Source organism: Haemaphysalis longicornis, unplaced genomic scaffold, assembly GCF_048455015.1.
Source record: "Haemaphysalis longicornis isolate Haplotype H1 unplaced genomic scaffold, Haemaphysalis longicornis Haplotype H1 scaffold_1, whole genome shotgun sequence".
Classification (NCBI taxonomy): Eukaryota; Metazoa; Arthropoda; class Arachnida; order Ixodida; family Ixodidae; genus Haemaphysalis; species Haemaphysalis longicornis.
Window position 1 is genome coordinate 57,693,021 of NW_027526203.1, and position 17,814 is coordinate 57,710,834.

Sequence of the window (17,814 nt, forward strand, 5' to 3'; positions counted from 1 at the left end):
TATTCCCGGAATGTCACAGAATGTTTCTTTGAGCGATCACTGAACGATCTTAAACAACAGCGCAAAATACAAGGACTAGGAAAGAAGCACAGACAAGCGCTGACAAACAACTGAGCGTAATTTATTGCGGCTCGCCTATAAATACGCTTGTCACACATAAAAATACACAAAAAACAGAAGATTTACACAACCATCAGAAAACGTAATCACGTCTTGTCGTATCTACAACCACACGTTTACCCATTAAGGTAATTTATCTCAGCAAGCCGTCAGCAATCCGTCAGCAAGCCGTCGGTGGCTTTAACACAAAAAGAGATAAATTACCTGAATGGGTAAACGTGTGGTTGTAGATACGACAAGACGTGATTACGTTTTCTCACGGTTGTGTAAATCTTCTGTTTTTTGTGTATTTTTATGTGTGACAAGCGTATTTATAAGCCAGCCGCAATAAATTACGCTCAGTTGTTTGTCAGCGCTTGTCTGTGCTTCTTTCCTAGTCCTTGTCTTTTGCGCTGTTGTTTAAGATCAGAATGAACCAACTGGCCCCAGTCGAGACGCTAATTCAGATCACTGAACGATCGGTGCAAACTATCATAAGTTAATATCCAACGTCCAAAATATAATCCTACATGGCGTCGTTGCCACTATTCATAAGCAATTTGTCATGTTAAAGGGGGCCTTGATATAAAACAGGTATGTCATCCTACGTGACGTTTTCATCACCGGCTGCGGGTCGCGACGTAGCCACCGAGGCCACGGAGTCCTGGTTGGCCGGTCCCATAGATACTATTAGGTGCTCGCCGTGCTACTTCATCCCGTCATGTGCACAAAAATCACTTGGTGGGCAAGTGCGGAGGCCGCAGCACGAAGCACCTGGTCACACAAGCGCAGGGAGTGCGGTACGCTAGCTCACGACATAACCCGCCTTCTACTGGTGACGTCACGCAAAGGTGATACCGCGCCCTATATGTCACCGGTGCTACAACCTATACCATTAGTTTTCTTTTTATATTTGAAACGCTGACGAGAAGGTTTGTCCGGGTGTGCGTGGGGGGCAGTGGGTGCGCTAGTACAGAGGCACGCACGCACGCACGCACGCATGCACACGCGCGCGCGCGCACGCACGCACGCACGCACGCACGCACGCACGCACGCGCACACACACACACACACACACACACACACACACACACACACACACACACACACACACACACACACACACACACACACACACACACACACACACACACACACACACACACACACACACACACACACACACACACACACACACACACACACACACACAAATAACATAAATAATTTAAGCTCCAAAAATACGCCTCCAAATCACCTTTCTTCGATTTCACATACACATTTGCCGCTCACTGGTAACTTCATCGGTTAAAATTTTGCTTTCTGCGTGTGTGTATTGCTTCCATTTTTGTTAAAGCAATTCAGTGACATCGCTGCTGTAGCTTTTTTCCTAGAAAAGAATTGTAACGAGTGACGAACGTGTGCTTCTTTTTTTCCCCGGTAGCGGTAATGGTAGCGTGTCTTTTTTTCTTTCGGGGGTAACGCGCGGCTGTAACGGTTCGTTTTGTACTAAAAAGGTACTAGGTAACGTAGTTATTTACTTTTCTATGTAAGGCACATCTCTACGCCAGTCTTACGCAAAGCATAAGAGCGCAAGAACAAGTCGCTAAACAGGATACCAAACAGCCACCGCCGTGGAGATGGATACTTCAAGTCCAAAACACAGCACAAAACAAATTAGACTCGCCTCATAGGGCACACGTACTTACATGACTCATTTAGCGGGTAAATGTATTGTTTGCTACTCATTTTTGCACTGTTTCAACATGTTGTATTGTCGGCGTAATTTTTCCCTCCATTCTTTGACGTCACGTGAAAGTAGTGACCCTAGCGTAAGCTCTTCCCAGCCACCCGTGCGCGGCCCGTAACCTCGGTGCTTGTGGTGCCCCGCAGCGGACAGCCGGCTGGTGCACCAGGGCGTGTGCGACTACTGCCTGTTCGACGGCGAGGGGAACTTCACCAGCTACGGCTACCCGCTCGACTACCCCGCTCTGCTCCAGTGCACGTACCGCGTCAAGCGCGTGGGCGCCGCCTGCTCCCTGCAGCTGCGCTTCCTCGATTTCGACCTCGAGGAGTCTCCCGGATGCCGCAACGACTTCCTGGCCGTGGGCCAGAAGAGGTTCTGCGGACGCCGCCGGTACCGCGGCCACACGGGTACATATGTATACATATATACTCGCGCACCACGCGCGACTGCCGCCTTGCTTCATCTTTGTGTCCCCATACGGAACGCTCGTGTACAAACGTTGGTTGCTGGCGCTTGTTGTGGCGTCAAACCGCCAATTTTCGCTGCAAAAGTCTCACCCTCGCCAGCTTGCGTCAAAAGAAGGACGGAAAACGGGAATTGTGATACCACTCCATTCGGCAGAAGTTTAGAATTACTCGATAATACCATGGAGCTTCCCTTGTTCCAATCCTCGAAAGTATATGGGAAATAAATGAAGGAAACGATATTATGCCAAGGACGTAAACTAAAATACACCTTACTCTAAACTAATGTTACATTTTCCGTACATCAGTGTATTTTATTCGTTTGTCGGAGGCCGAAAAAATCGAATGGAACAGTGCGTATTCCGAGGGATAACTAGCTGTAAATGCCGCTGGGCTTACCGTACCGGCGCACCTTTCGATTAGCTACCTTGCCCAACTCGATTCCGTCCTGTCCGCTGACGCTACTGAACTGCATTTTTCTCTCTTGCGGTTCCAGAGATTGTGGACTTTCCAAAGGACCGAGACGAGGTGACCTTCCATTTCCAAACCAATCCAGTTGTCTCGGGCAAGGGCTTCTGGATCGAAGTCGCACGGAGACCTGGATTCTGTGACACGCGCAAGAACGTCAGTAAGTGCGTCAGGCGAAAAAACGGACACAAGAAACATTCACAGATAGGTCCTGCCAGGACTGCTAAGACGATTTAAGGAAGTTTTTGCTTATTCTTTCAGTTGCTTCATTTGCGATATATTTACATACAGACACACACGCACGCACACACACACACACACACACACACACACACACACACACACACACACACACACACACACACACACACACATATATATATATATATATATATATATATATATATATATATATATATATATATATATATATATATATATATATATATATATATATATATATATATATATATATATATATATATATATATATATATATATATATATATTTATATATATATATATATACAGAAAGAAATGCCGGCAGTCTACAACGCCAAAGAAGACATAGGGGAAGGTTAGACTATTTTTTTACCGTTAGTGACGTTACCTTATTATTAATATTTATTAATTACGTGAGAAAGAAAGAAAGAAAAACACGCGCCCAGAGTGGGGACCGAACCCACGCCTTTCGATTCGGTTCGGTTCGGTCCCCACTCTGGGCGCGTGTTTTTCTTTCTTTCTTTCTCACGTAATTAATAAATATTAATAATAATGTAACGTCACTAACGGTAAAAAAATAGTCTAACCTTCCCCTATGTCTTCTTTGGCGTTGTAGACTGCCGGCATTTCTTTCTGTATTTCCTAACGAGCCCCTCATTTCCATTCCAAACCCTATATATATATATATATATATATATATATATATATATATATATATATATATATATATATATAGCAGAACAGAGAGATACGGGACGAGGGACTCGGTAAAGATACATATCAAGGTTGCAGTCGTCATTGCCAGTGCTATTCGGCTTTTTTTCGAAATATTTAATAGGGCCGAATGACGTGTGCTTGTCACGTTTCTTTTTTGATTCATTGATAAATAACCGAAAATATAAGTCGAGAAAAAATCCGCCGTTTTCCGACGTCATTCGGCCCTATTAAATATTTCGAAAAAAAGCCGAATAGCACTGGCAATGACGACTGCAACCTTGATATGTATCTTTACCGAGTCCCTCGTCCCGTATCTCTCTGTTCTGCTACATGCATTACGAGGCACTGGCTCCAGCAGTTCGGATATGCCAATTGCTAACCCCGACCTCCGACCACGTTCTACGTGGCGGCCGCTGGGAAAGAAGACGTTCTACGTCTCCCGCGGTAGTCGAGGGGCGGCGCTAGTTGACCGGCCTCAGAGCTCTTGTAAATATAAACCCCCGCTTTAAAGTCGAGAGAGAAGCCGCTGTGGGGATAGCGTAATGGCTAACGCACCGCACCGGTTATGCGGAGATGTGGGTTCGAGTCCCGCTCCCGGAAAACGGCGGATTTTTTCTCGACTTATATTTTCGGTTATTTATCAATGAATCAAAAAAGAAACGTGACAAGCACACGTCATTCGGCCCTATTAAATATTTCGAAAAAAAGCCGAATAGCACTGGCAATGACGACTGCAACCTTGATATGTATCTTTACCGAGTCCCTCGTCCCGTATCTCTCTGTTCTGCTACATGCATTACGAGGCACTGGCTCCAGCAGTTCGGATATGCCAATTGCTAACCCCGACCTCCGACCACGTTCTACGTGGCGGCCGCTGGGAAAGAAGACGTTCTACGTCTCCCGCGGTAGTCGAGGGGCGGCGCTAGTTGACCGGCCTCAGAGCTCTTGTAAATATAAACCCCCGCTTTAAAGTCGAGAGAGAAGCCGCTGTGGGGATAGCGTAATGGCTAACGCACCGCACCGGTTATGCGGAGATGTGGGTTCGAGTCCCGCTCCCGGAAAACGGCGGATTTTTTCTCGACTTATATTTTCGGTTATTTATCAATGAATCAAAAAAGAAACGTGACAAGCACACGTCATTCGGCCCTATTAAATATTTCGAAAAAAAGCCGAATAGCACTGGCAATGACGACTGCAACCTTGATATATATATATATATATATATATATATATATATATATATATATATATATATATATATATATATATATATATATATTGAGAGGCAATGCCAGGAGACTTGGTGGACGACGTTTATTCGGCGAGCGGTACCCTGGCCAGAACAGGATCAATCACGATGGCGATGATTGACGCACACAATGCAGCGACGACGACGAAACATGAAGGCGGTATTGGCCATTCATAATTCTGAACTATGGCCTTATGACCGGACATTTATGATTCGCGCTGACAATATTATACCCCCTCGGCGGAAGCGGCCACCCTGGCCGTCATTTTCAGGTAGAGAAAGCCCGTCGAAATGAAAAGCTTGATTCGGGAAACATGAATGATCTCAGTTCCACGGCACCGGCGGTCACTGACACCAGAAGTAGGGGTTACGCGGTAGTTAACTGGTGAGGTCTGCGCGATGATTCTGTATTGGCCAATGAAGCGGGGAAGGAACTTCTCGCGTAACCCAGGGGTACGGAGAGGGGTGCACTGTAGGACTTATTTCCCAGTTTGGTAGTATACAGAACGATGCCTCTCATCGTAGCGGGACTTCTGGCTGTTTGGCAGGCTGCCGTGCTCATACGGGCAAGACTGCGGCAGTGCGCAAGTCGGGAAACAAACAGGTCGGGCAGGCTTGCAGGAGAGGATCCGGGTGCAGAAACGAAAGATGTGTCAAGTACCGAAGAAGGGGAACGGCCGTAGACAAGGAAGAAAGGAGAGAATCCTGTGGTTTGTTGTATAGCGGTGTTGTAGGCGTAGGTGACAAAAGGGAAAATGGTGTCCCACTTGGTGTGGTCCGGTCGAATGTAAAAGGAAATCATGTCGCAAAGAGTAAGGTTGAAGCGCTCAGTGATGCCGTTTGTTTGCAGGTGGTAACTGGACGTAGTCTTGTGAACGGTTTCAGCGACATGAAGAACTTCGGAAAGGAGAGTAGAAAGGAACGTTCTTCCGCGGTTACTGAGCAGAACGCGAGGCGGACCATGGCGCAGGAAGATTGCCTGCAAGAAGAATTCCGCAACCTCCGAGGCGCAACCCGTGCGAATAGCCGCTGTTTCGTCAAGCGGGTCAGGTGGTCAACCGCGGTGACAACCCACCGATCACCGGCTGGGGTGGCTGGAAGGGGTCCGTACAGATCGATCCCTACAACTTCGAATGGAGTCGAGGGACATGAAAGGGGTTGTAGCGTCCCAGCTGGACTCGACGTCGGTTGTTTACGGCGTTGACACGGTTCACAGGATGAAACGTATTTGGCGACACATGTTGAAAGTCCGGGCCAAAAGGAGCCGCTTTTTATGCGATCGTATGTCTTAATGTAGGCAAGATAAGCAGCGGTAGCATCGTCGTCAAAAGTTTGTAATATCTCTTGTCGAAGGGAACGCGGAACCACAGGGACCCATTTGTCGCCAGTAGGATGATAGTTGACGTGGTAAAGGCAGCCGCCATTCATGAGTTTAAATTTGTTGAGTTGTCGACGCGAACTGCTGTTGAGAGGTTGGGTTGAACCGTCTAGAAGGTCGATAAATTTGTGGCAGTACGTGTCAGCTCGTTGTAAGGAGAGAAGGCTAGAAGGTAACGCCGGGGTGACGGGCTCGGTGGAGGCAATAGTAATAGCTGGCTCTGTCGGAGATGGCGCTTGACAACTTTCCTCTGTTGACAACAGCGGACAGAGTGAAAGTGCATCGGCATCCGAGCGCTTTTTGCCGGATTTGTACACCCCGTCAAAATAGTACTCTTGCAGCTTAAGTATCCAACGGACAAGGCGTCCGGTTACATTCTTGAGGGAGGATAGCCAGCAGAGTGCATGGTAATCCTTTACAATGGTGAAGGGACGACCATACAAATATGGTCGAAACTTTTGAACGGACCAAACTACAGCCAGGCACTCCTGCTCGATTATTGCGTAATTCCGCTCGGCTGGCGTCAACGTCCGGCTGGCGTAGGCAACCACGTGCTCCAAAGATGATGCATTGCGTTGCAGGAGCACAGTACCAATACCATGTCCACTGGAGTCGGTGTGGAGTATTGTCTGAGCGTTGTCATTAAAATGGCTAAGTACGGGTGCAGACGTAAGAGCCTGTTTGAGCTCCAGGAACGCTGTTTCGCATTCTTTAGACCAGGTAAACGGTGTGCCAGAAGCTAAGAGCTTGTTTAAGGGTGAAGCTATTGCCGAAAAGTTCCGAATGAATCGACGGAAGTATGAAGCCAATCCAAGAAAACTGCGAAGTTCTTTCTGACGAAGAGGTCGGGGAAAATTTATTACGAGGCGAATGCCATCCTTGCTCACAACGTGCCCCAATAATTTGATGGATGAGATTGCAAAGTGGCATTTTGTTGCATTGAGTTGGAGACCGGCCTCGCTGAGGCAAGTCAATACTTGGTCCAGGCGTTGAAGGTGCTTCGCAAATCAGGAGCAAAAGATAACAATTTCGTCCAGGTAACAGGGACACGTTTTTCATTTAAAGCCACGAAGGACATTGTCTATCATTCTTTCAAATGTAGCGGGAGCATTGCAAAGCCCGAATGGCATTACATTAAATCCGTAGAGGCCATCGGGTGTTGCGAAGGCTGTCTCTCTTTGTCGGCTTCGTGCACGGGGATCTTCCAGGATCCCGATCGAAGATCGAGACTTGAAAAGAATTCTGCCCCTTGCAAGGTGTCGATAGCGTCGTCGATGCGCGGCATCGGATAAACATCCTTGCAAGTGATCTTGTTGAGGGCCCTGTAATCCACACAAAACCTCACTGAACCGTCTTTCTTTAGAACTAGCACCACAGGTGATGACCAGGAGCTAGCCGGAGGACGAAAATTATTTCGCTTCAAGATGTCGTCCACATTTTTTTGAATAGTTTTACGTTCTTTAGGTGAAAAGCGGTACGGGCGCTGATGGACGACACAGGAACCATCCGTTTCGATACGATGGGTGGCCATAGTAGTCTGCCCCAGAACAGAAGAGTTAGTGTCAAATAAAGCTTTGTGCTTTTCCAGTAGGGTCAATAGGGTGTTCGTTTGCTCCGTGGAAAGGTCGGGATTGATATTCGCACCAATAGGGACAGCCGTCGGTTTAAGATCAGCAGAATTATCCACTGTTGCAAAAGAGTCAAGAGGAAGAACGTCAACGGCATCATCGTGGGTCACAGAAGCAATAGCGTCGTGATGGGGTACCAAGAGGGTCTCCGACGTCGAATTTATAGCGGCGAGATAGGCAGATCCACGAGAAAAATGGACAAGGCACGGCGGTAATAAGAGTCATTTAACAAAGAATTTTCCGGTTGGTGCAATCAACACGTCGCCGTCAACAATTTGGTCTCATGACACTGAAAGAGCAGCTTCTTGGCCAGGGAAGAGTGTGCAGTCGGAGGTCGTCACCAAACGTAGATCTGACGCACTATCGACACTTGCGAACTCTGTTCTTGCGATATCAATCATTGGTTGACCACAGGAGATGATAGCAGATGCCGAGCGTAAAACATCCCAACCCAGAATTACTTGATAGACGCACGAAGAGATTACTGCAAACTGAACGTGATGGCGACTGTCCTTGACGAGTATGCGCGCAGTACAATATCCTGAAGGCCGAATCATATCCCCGTTTGCACTACGCAGAGCTGGGCCCGAGTAAGGAGTCCTCACCTCCATGAAAGGAGTCCTCAACGTTCATGAGTGATATATATACTGGCACCCGTGTCTACCAATGCGTCAACAGGAATTCCCTCAACGATTACAGTCAAAGTGTTTCATGGTCGGTCCGGGGGTCTTACATTTTCCCTTTGCGTTGCCGTTTCGTCTCCCAAAACTGCAGGACCTAGTTTTCCACCGCGTGGCTGGTATCACGCAAGACTGGTCGCAGAGGCGACACAGCCCGACGGTGTGGTGATGGTGAACGGCGTCGTTCGTTTCGGGAGTTGCGAGGAACGTCAGCGGGGCCAGGTGGAGAGGGAGAACGACGTGGCGGCGACGTATAACGCTGTCGGAGGAAGCCGTAGCTAAAACTCATGTTGTCCCGCTCGTAGGTTTCATAGCCACGTCGCTCGTCCTATTGACGCCGGCGGCAAAACCGGGAGATGTGGTCACGTATACCGCAGTAGTAACAAACCGGTCGGCGCACAGCTAAGTCTTGTCGGGGTGGTCGCCATGCCTGGTAGGGAGAATGGGTACCCCAAGCAGTAGGAATGGCCGCCACGTAGTTGGTCGCAGGTTGAGCCAGGATCGGCGTCAGCGGCATAGGTGGTCGCCGAGCAACCTCTGAGTAGGATGGAACCGTCAGAGGAGTAGAAGGGTCGGATGGAGCTAGATTTGTCATAGCAGCAAGCTCCTGTTTAATGATTTCCCGCAGGCCAGTTGCAGAAGGCTGAACACGGGCACCAGGAGCACAAAGAGAACGGCAATCACGGAGCTCTTCGCGGATTATAGCCCGTATCAGCGCCCGCAGGTTGTCATCTCCGGAGTACTGCGGCGTGATGACCTCCTACTGCAGACGGATAGAGTGCAGTTTGTCCAGCTTTTGGCAGATCGTGGTTACATCAGCGACGGTCGGCGGGTTTTGAAGGGCGAGAGCCGTGAACGCAAATTGATTGATGCCCTTCATGATGTGACGAACGCGGTCTCCCTCCGACATGTCGCTAGTAACGCGGCGGCACAACGCAAGAACGTCCTGAATGTACGAGGTGTAAGTCTCTTGAGCCTGCTGGACACGGCTTTCTAGCTTCTTTGCGGCTTCGGAGCGACCAGCGGAAGAGCCGAAAATCTAGCGCAGTTGCGTGGTGAAGTCCGACCAGTCACTGGTACGGCGCTCATTGTTCAAAAACCACGTCTTGTCTGTTTTGTCCAGGGACCACGAGACGTTTTGAAGCATCGCGTGGTCGTCCCACCTGTTAAAAGCGTTGACGCGTGCGAAGGTATCAAGCCACTCCTCGACGTCCTCACCCGGAAGGCCAGTGAACATCGGCGGATCCCGCTGGTGGCTGGTTACAAAGTAAGGTGGCAAGGCGGCTAAACCCGCACCACCGGTTCGGCTGCCGGTTCCGCTGGCAGGTTCCGCTGTCATAGGCATGGTGTCTTGTGTCTCATGTCTGGTGTCTGGTGTCTGTCATGGTGTCTCAAGGTAAGCGACGACCCGAACGAAGCTCCAGGGGTGCACTCGGAGATGGATGGCAAGGGATCAAACCGCACGCTCCACCACTTGAGAGGCAATGAAAAAATATTGACGCATAGAAAAACTTTCGCTGACGTTTCAATGCGAGAGAATTCCGAGGTTACCCCCTTTAGGTTGGATGTCCTGTGGTTGCTGAATGCCTTCAACCAGTGTTGCGGGCAGGATTAGCTGAATCGGCTGCGAAGAAGCGCAGAAAGGCTGCCCGGATTCACCTAGGTATGCTTGGCCGATGAGCACTGCAGGCTTTCCCATTCTCTGAGGAGAACGTCGATGTGAGGGCATTGTTATTTAAGTCAGAAAGGTTGTCCTGTGCGTAGGAAAGCAATGCTAATTCTCCGCTGGGTTTCTTGTGGCTCCCAAACGAAAGTACTTCTACTGCGAAAAAAGGCTTCGAATGGCACTGCGACGCCATTCGAACCACCGCTCTCCGTGTCAATGGCATTGCGATGCCATTGACACTGATCTCCATTACAGTGTCAATGGCAGTGTAAAGTTTCAACGCTGCTGTCCTCAAGTTGCATTTTCATATTGTGGGCGCCATTTTTAAATTATAGGCAGTCACTAAACCATAGCCATCCGCAATGACAATTAGTCGCAACCGCGATTTGGGTTTTTTTTTTTTTGCAGCGCAAGGTACACTACGTTACCTCGGGCATTCTTCGCGGGGTGACTAGTTTTGCCCTTGAGCGCTAGAGGTCAAACCGCACCCCCTTCCCCAGCGCCCGACACGGAGCAGCGGCCCGATAACACGGAGAGGCGATAACGCGGCGGACCAAAGCGAGGAAACCACCGCCGCAGCGATAAGCGCCCGCCACGAAGGAAGGCCATCAGGCCACGTGCAGCCCAGAACCGTCTGCGATAGAGGAAGACGAACATCCAGCTGTGGTCCCTTGTACAGCGGCGAGGCTTAAAGAACTCCGTAAGGCGAAAAACGTCCAGAGATATCTACGCTTGTATTCTACGATGTAAGAGGCGATAGGGATACTGCGAATCCTACGGAGCGTGTTCGTACGCAGCTGCTGCATTTCCGATCTATGCTTCAGAGCACAAAAAGTTAACGAAAAGAGAATGACTAGAACCAGGGTTTTTAATCACCGTGTCCCACGATAGACAAAGGCTCTCTGTGCTTCTGTAGCTTAAAATGCGATCGTGAAATGTTGCAAATGCGAAGTCCTGGTGAGTTTGAGCGAGGAGCAGTCAGTGTCAGTGCATAAAAATGTTTACCCTGTGATGTCTAGCCCCGGCTGAACAACTTTGCTTTTTTCAAAGAAAGAGAGGGGGAGAGAGAGAGAGAGGGAGGAGGAGGGAGGGAGAAACGGCCCCTCTTCAGGCAGAGATATTTGTGGTTTACGAAAACGGGGTAAAGAGATGGCACAGAGCTCAAAGGTGGAACCGGCGTACACCACATGCAGCAGCACCTTCCCTTGCCCTCTCGATCAGCTCGCGCTGACCTTGACGTAACGAGCTGATCAAATCTGCCATCCATGCATCAAAGAAGTGGAATATTTTATGTATGAGTGGTTCTCCCTTGGCCATACCCTTTGACATAGCTATGTTGTGAGCAAGATTGTGAATGTTTCCCCTATTTTAGCAGAGTTCCAAGTTAATGTCTGCTGTTCCCACCGAACACCTTAACGCGCATAGTGGTTAAGATAACTGCGGTTGTTTTTCGTCCACAGAGTTTGTGATTCTTCGGCGTTGAGACCTAGTTGTAGCAAGGGGAAAGATATTTTTCCTGGGCTTAGGATGAGGACTCGTTGTTAACGTTTTTCGAAGAAGGCAATATGGTAGTCGTGGTCGCAAGTAGCATGGTACGTGAGTTCGTGTGCCTCTTGCCAGGTGCATCGTTCGCTTCCAGACCATTGGATACGGCTGTACAGGTGACGTTGTTACCTTTCTGTTTTATGGGTGGGAATATCTTACCGAAGCGCTTGGTATTCTCTTCAAAAAAAACTGTTTAATGTCCTCTGAGTCTGTAGTGATATTACGCTTCTGTTTGATTATTCCGCTATTCGGATTGCCAATAGGATGCCTCCCACTTCCACTTCTTCGTTCCTGTATAATGGAGGGTCATGCAGTCCCAAAGATTAGTAGTCAACTACGACAATTGGGGCCTCGTGCTTTCGTACACCCCGGAGTCGGTGTATACTGTGGTCTCCTGATATTGAAACTTTCCCCGAATGAACGTTAGCCTGCCACACCACCCTTTTTGTGTAGGAGTGTATCCATATTTTTCGTCGAGGAGACTTTTTATGCGGCGGGGTCGCTTGATTGGTGCTATGTCTATCGTGGCAGGCAGTGGTTTCCTCTCAGAGAGAGAGGGGGGGTGCCTGTCTTTTCTTTTTTATTTGGGGTTGCCCGTTTGGTCATTCCCGTTTCTTTTCGAAGGAGGTATGATGGAACCTCCCGATTTCGTTTTTACATCCGTTTTCTTGGTGCTGGGAGAGTGGTTTTTTTCTATTTCTGGAAATGAGTTAGGAATACACAAGTTGAGGACCTAATCATCGTCATTATAACCAAAATCCTACTTAGGACGACTGCTGCGTGAAGGCCTCTCCCCTTGACCTTTACTCGCTGTTGTCCTGCGCTTCCCGAGTCTATACTTGGCTCCGAATATTGTTATTTCATCCCTCCATCGAGTAAATCGCCTTTGCCTTCGACCAGACCAGTCTATTCATTTCCATTCTGTTAACCTGGTGGTCCACCCTTTGTTAGTTCGTCTCACGGTGGAACTGGTGGGGTTGAGAACTGCCTTATATGCTGTCCTAATGATGTTGTTTCTTTCACTGTCTTTGGTGCGGGAAAATGTGCAGTATTGCAGGTTCTGCAATATTCTGGTCATGATCACTGGTTGCATCGGCCTTATCGCTTCTTTTCTCTTTTTCTTGCTCTTCTCTTTGTTGGTCGTTTTGCTTGTGGGCAATTATTGATTAAAGGTTACCTGTTTTTGGCGATTGCGAGTTGGGAACTACCCGCTTGTCTAGAACCCCGCCGTGAATTTTTACGTGGTTGTTCTCTGGGAGGATATTCGTGCCTATTTTGGGGGATTTTTCCCTTGGCTGCGTGGCGCCAGCTTTCGTTTACCAAACCGAGCCTGCAGCAGACACACAACCATGGGAATATAGAAAAGTATTTTTACATAGAAAATACTATGTAAATTTTTCTATGGAATATAGAAAAATTATTGTTAAGTGATTACACGCTATATAGTGGGCGTTATTTCAGCTATTTTCGGCTTATAGTTATGCCTTCCTTGATTTCTGAGAGACCGGCATTGATTCATTGTCCCCTGTTTTAGTTAGCTCACCCACTGTTGGTGCCGGCACAAGTCCCGGTGATCAAAACAGCTCTGTGGCTCAGTGGGTAAGGCGTTTTTCTGATGAGCCCAAGGACGCTGATTCAATTCCTGGACGTGGCGACCGTTTTCCAGATAGAAACAGACAACAAAAAATTGGGCCCATCTCCCCGCGAGGGGGACTCGAGTAAATGCGTCGCATAGGGGGTGGGTGTATTGCGTTAACGTTTAGTGTTTGGGGAGTTGGTGGTAGTGAATGCGTTGTATCAGCAGCTTCTTGACGTACTTTGAATGAGTCAAGGATATAAGGCGCGTTCGTAGCCTCCCATTCTGTGTCGGCTTTGTGGTGCAGTGGGTAGAACACCATGTACATTGCGTTCCGCCCGCAGGGTCGGGGGATCGAAACCAGGCGCCGGATAGTATTTTTTTTATATATTGTAGGGGGAGGGGTGCGGACAACGACGGTGCGGACTACGACGGACGTCAACGCGGGTGACATCGTGAGTTACAGAAATGCTCTGCATTTAAAACACTAGTGTGTCGAGATTTCGGCGCACGTTAAAGATCCTAAAGTGGTCAATATTATTCCGGAGACTGCCACTACGACATGCCTCGTAGCCCACAAGTAGCATCGGGACATGAATTACTGAAATTTATCTTTTTGATCTTCTGGTGCAAATACGCTTTGCTGTGATGGCGTAGGTTGAGGGCACGGCTGAAGACCGTGTCTGCCAAGCATGCTACCACCGACTGGGCATAGAACAAACTTCACTGCGCAATCGCGGCACCTGGTGAAAACGCGTGTCCTTTCTTTCGTATCCGACATTGTATAATTGTCCTCCTTTCCAAACTTCTGTTGCCGTAGCGCCACGCTACAGGATCAGCGGAGCCCTAGAATCTTTCTGCCTCAGTCGCAGCTTCCGAGTGGCAGCGATGACGTACTTCTGTGGACGCCTGATGAGCACGGCTGATACCGAACGGTTGGAGCCACGGTGGAATCGAAAAATGAGCCTAATAACGCTATCTCGTTAAAATAGAAAAAACGCTACTATTGTGTATAGTTTCGCTGCCTTCAAGTCTTACGCATTAGTGTGAGCTTCCCTCATATTTCGCTTACTAACGAACTAAGTTGGGCATTTTTTTCTCGCTGCATTACTGGTGCGGATAGGATAGAATCAATACGCAGGGCAAAAATATTTAAGCTAAACAAACTATATTTCATAACTGTCTGAAACTTCATTGGTCTGGCTACAGTACTCTCTTGCCGGTGTTTATTTTCGGGAAACTACTCGGCGAGAGTGCAGACCATAACGTTCCTGTGTTGAAATTTTCCGACAGCCGCTCCACTTCCGCGGCCATCATTGTAATCGACGGTCACCTGCCCTCAATTCCATTGAAAAACCTAATGGAACAGAAAGACATTAACACTTGAGTGTCATCTGTCATTGGCTTCGAAGTCATTTCAAACGCCAATGAAGCCCGCGTGCTATGGTTGCGTAGAGGTCGTCACGCTAGCGAGGTGCGGAATAGGGGAGCGACCCCGGGGCGCATTCGGTACGGAGGCGGACAGCTAGACGCACAGGGAGCTGGTAAAAACCTTTGATGTAAAAAGTAATGATCGATAACCTCGGGACAGCACAGCGGTTTGAGATAGGTGGCGAGGCAGTGGAAGTGGTAAGCGAATATATCTACTTAGGCCAAGTTCTTACCCCAGATCCCAACCATGAGGAAGAGATAACTAGAAGGATCAGAATGGGGTGGGGTGCATATGGCAGACATTCTCAGATAATGAATAGCAGCCTACCATTGTCGCTGAGGAAGAAAGTGTATGACAGCTGCGTCTTACCGGTACTTACCTACGGGGCAGAAACTTGGAGGCTCACTAAGAGGGTTCAACTTAAATTGAGAACGACTCAGCGTGCAATGGAGCGGAAAATGATAGGTGTAACATTAAGGGACAAGAAGAGAGCGGAGTGGGTCAGGGAACAAACAAGTGTTAAGGACATATTAGTAGAGATTAAGAAAAAGAAATGGACGTGGGCAGGGCATGTAATGCGAAGGCAAGATAGCCGCTGGTCATTAAGGGTAACAGAGTGGATCCCTAGAGAAGGCAAGCGTTGCAGGGGGCGGCAGAAAGTTGATTGATTGTAGGGTTTAACGCGCCCACGCAACGCAGGCGATGAGGCGCGCCGTAGTGGAGGGCTCCGGATTAATTTTGACCACCTGGGGATCTTTAACGTGCGCCGAAATCTCGTACGCACGGGCGTTTTTGCTTTTCGCCTCCATCAGAAAAGCGGCCGCCGCGGCCGGGACTCGAACCCGCAACCTCGTGCTCAGCAGCGCAACGCCTTAGCCACTGAGCCACCGCGGCGGGTGGCGGCAGAAAGTTAGATGGGCAGATGAGATCAAGAAGTTTGCGGGGATAAATTGGTCACAGTTGGCACAGGACCGAGGTAATTGGAGAATAATGGGAGAGGCCTTTGCCCTGCAGTGGGCATAGATAGGCTGCTGCTGCTGCTGCTGCTGATGATGATGATGATGTTGATGACGCCCTCAACTCTATTCCTGTAGCGAGGCTAAGGCGTTGCGCTGCTGAGCACGAGGTCGCGGGTTCGATTCCCGGCCGCGGCGGCCGCTTTTCTGATGGAGGCGAAAAGCAAAAACGCCCGTGTGTACGAGATTTCGGCGCACGATAAAGATCCCCAGGTGGTCAAAATTAATCCGGAGCCCTCCACTACGGCGCGCCTCATCGCCTGCGTTGCGTCGGCGCGTTAAACCCCACAATCAATCAATCAATCAAATCTATTCCTGTACCGAATGACGTCATTTTCACACAAAAGAAAAACATACCAAATACTGAGCACTCCCCGCTGCAGAACGCCATTGATGAGGTGCCAAATACATAATAATCTGTATATTTAGTACTTTATGCTAGCATACAAGCGGTACGATCAAATAAAACCGGATACAAAACCAGAAATGCAAAGCTTGCTTATTTGCGGTAGCTTTTGTCATTGCGCCCGATCCCAGAGCTCTTGCGAGAAAGTGGATGGTGTGACATCATTGTTTAACCTCTTTTTTAGTTTTACAGTGTTTCTAGCAGAACTAATTTATTAAAATTGGCATGGCTGTTATTTTAGCATGGCAATCGTGGTTCCTTTCAAGTGAGAGCAAAGATGATGTATTTTACGCTTCATTGGAAGATTGGTGTTACGGTGTAACAAACGTGCCAGTTATAACGCCCACTGCATTCAACTAAGCGTGATGGAAACGAAAAAGATTAGGTTACGGCGCCCCTGCGACATTCCCGCATCATTCATGTGGATTGATTGATTGTGGGGTTTAACGCGCCGACGCAACGCAGGGGATTAATTTTGACCACCTGCGGATCTTTAACGTGCGCCGAAATCTCGCGCACAAGGGCGTTTTTGCTTTTCGCCTCCATCAGAAAAGCGGCCGCCGCGGCCGGGAATCGAACCCGCGACCTCGTGCTCAGCAGCGCAACGCCTTAGCCACTGAGCCACCGCGGCGGGTCCCGCATCATTCATGTGATCCCACCACTACCAACCGTAATAGTCTGACACCGGTAAAAGCAACACCCAAGAATGAATAGAGCTGTGTGTCACCACAACGAACGAATCTTTGCAATAACAGAAGGCTACGATACAAAAACTTACGCGAGATCAACAATGCTTCGATGCTGATGTACATACCTTGCGTGAGGCGCCAAGCCCAGTTGGGGGGGGGGGGGGGGGAGGGGGGGGGGCGAGGCGCCAGCTCTGGGTATGGTCATTTGTACAGCTGCTCAATCATATCCCTACACCGGAAGGGGTTGAGGGTGCTTAAAAATAACGAACTCCGGATGCAGCAGCAGTAGTGCGCATGCGTTGCCGCTAAGGTTGTTAAATTCAATCTTCATGATCTCCCGAGCGATAGCTTCATCGTGTCGATCAATAGCAGAGACTCAAAGACGCGTTATTAGACAGGTAAAGCTGACTCTTGTCATTTATCAGGAATAAATATGTTAGCAGTAGCTCGGGTTTCTGTTCGACGCGTCCTCTGCCGCGGAACCGGCCTAGTGACCATTATTTTCTGCTGTCCCATTGCCTAATCATTTTCCGTTATTTAGAGTCACAGGGACTACTTGTTCGTGCTAATAGCGGCTGCCGATGAAAGCCACCAACAAGAAATATGAGTGTGAGATTGATATGCTGCTGTCACGGCCCTGTAAGGGGATAGCGTCACGCTACCAACTAGGTGGGTTTACGGGGAGTTAAGGGGAAAAGAAGCAACACAGGTTTGGGTATAGAAACAATTTAATTAGCAATGAAATTGGGCTGGTGCCGACACGTCCACCCGGTAAGATGGTGTGCCTCGTAGGAGCGGGTCAAGAAGGCGGCTGGCGCTGGATTTCAGAGAG

At 48.8% G+C, this 17,814-nt stretch overlaps 1 protein-coding gene across 1 annotated transcript in view; it reads left to right on the plus strand.

Moving 5' to 3' along the window:
* Positions 1-820: 820 nt before the first annotated feature.
* Positions 821-17,814, plus strand: part of LOC144173288 (bone morphogenetic protein 1-like) — a 93,446-nt gene continuing 76,452 nt past the window's right edge. The window contains exons 1-3 of the mRNA XM_077701802.1: positions 821-899; positions 1,993-2,253; positions 2,807-2,938. Of these exons, the coding sequence (XP_077557928.1) occupies positions 821-899; positions 1,993-2,253; positions 2,807-2,938 (472 nt within the window). The remainder of the gene's footprint in view (positions 900-1,992; positions 2,254-2,806; positions 2,939-17,814) is intronic.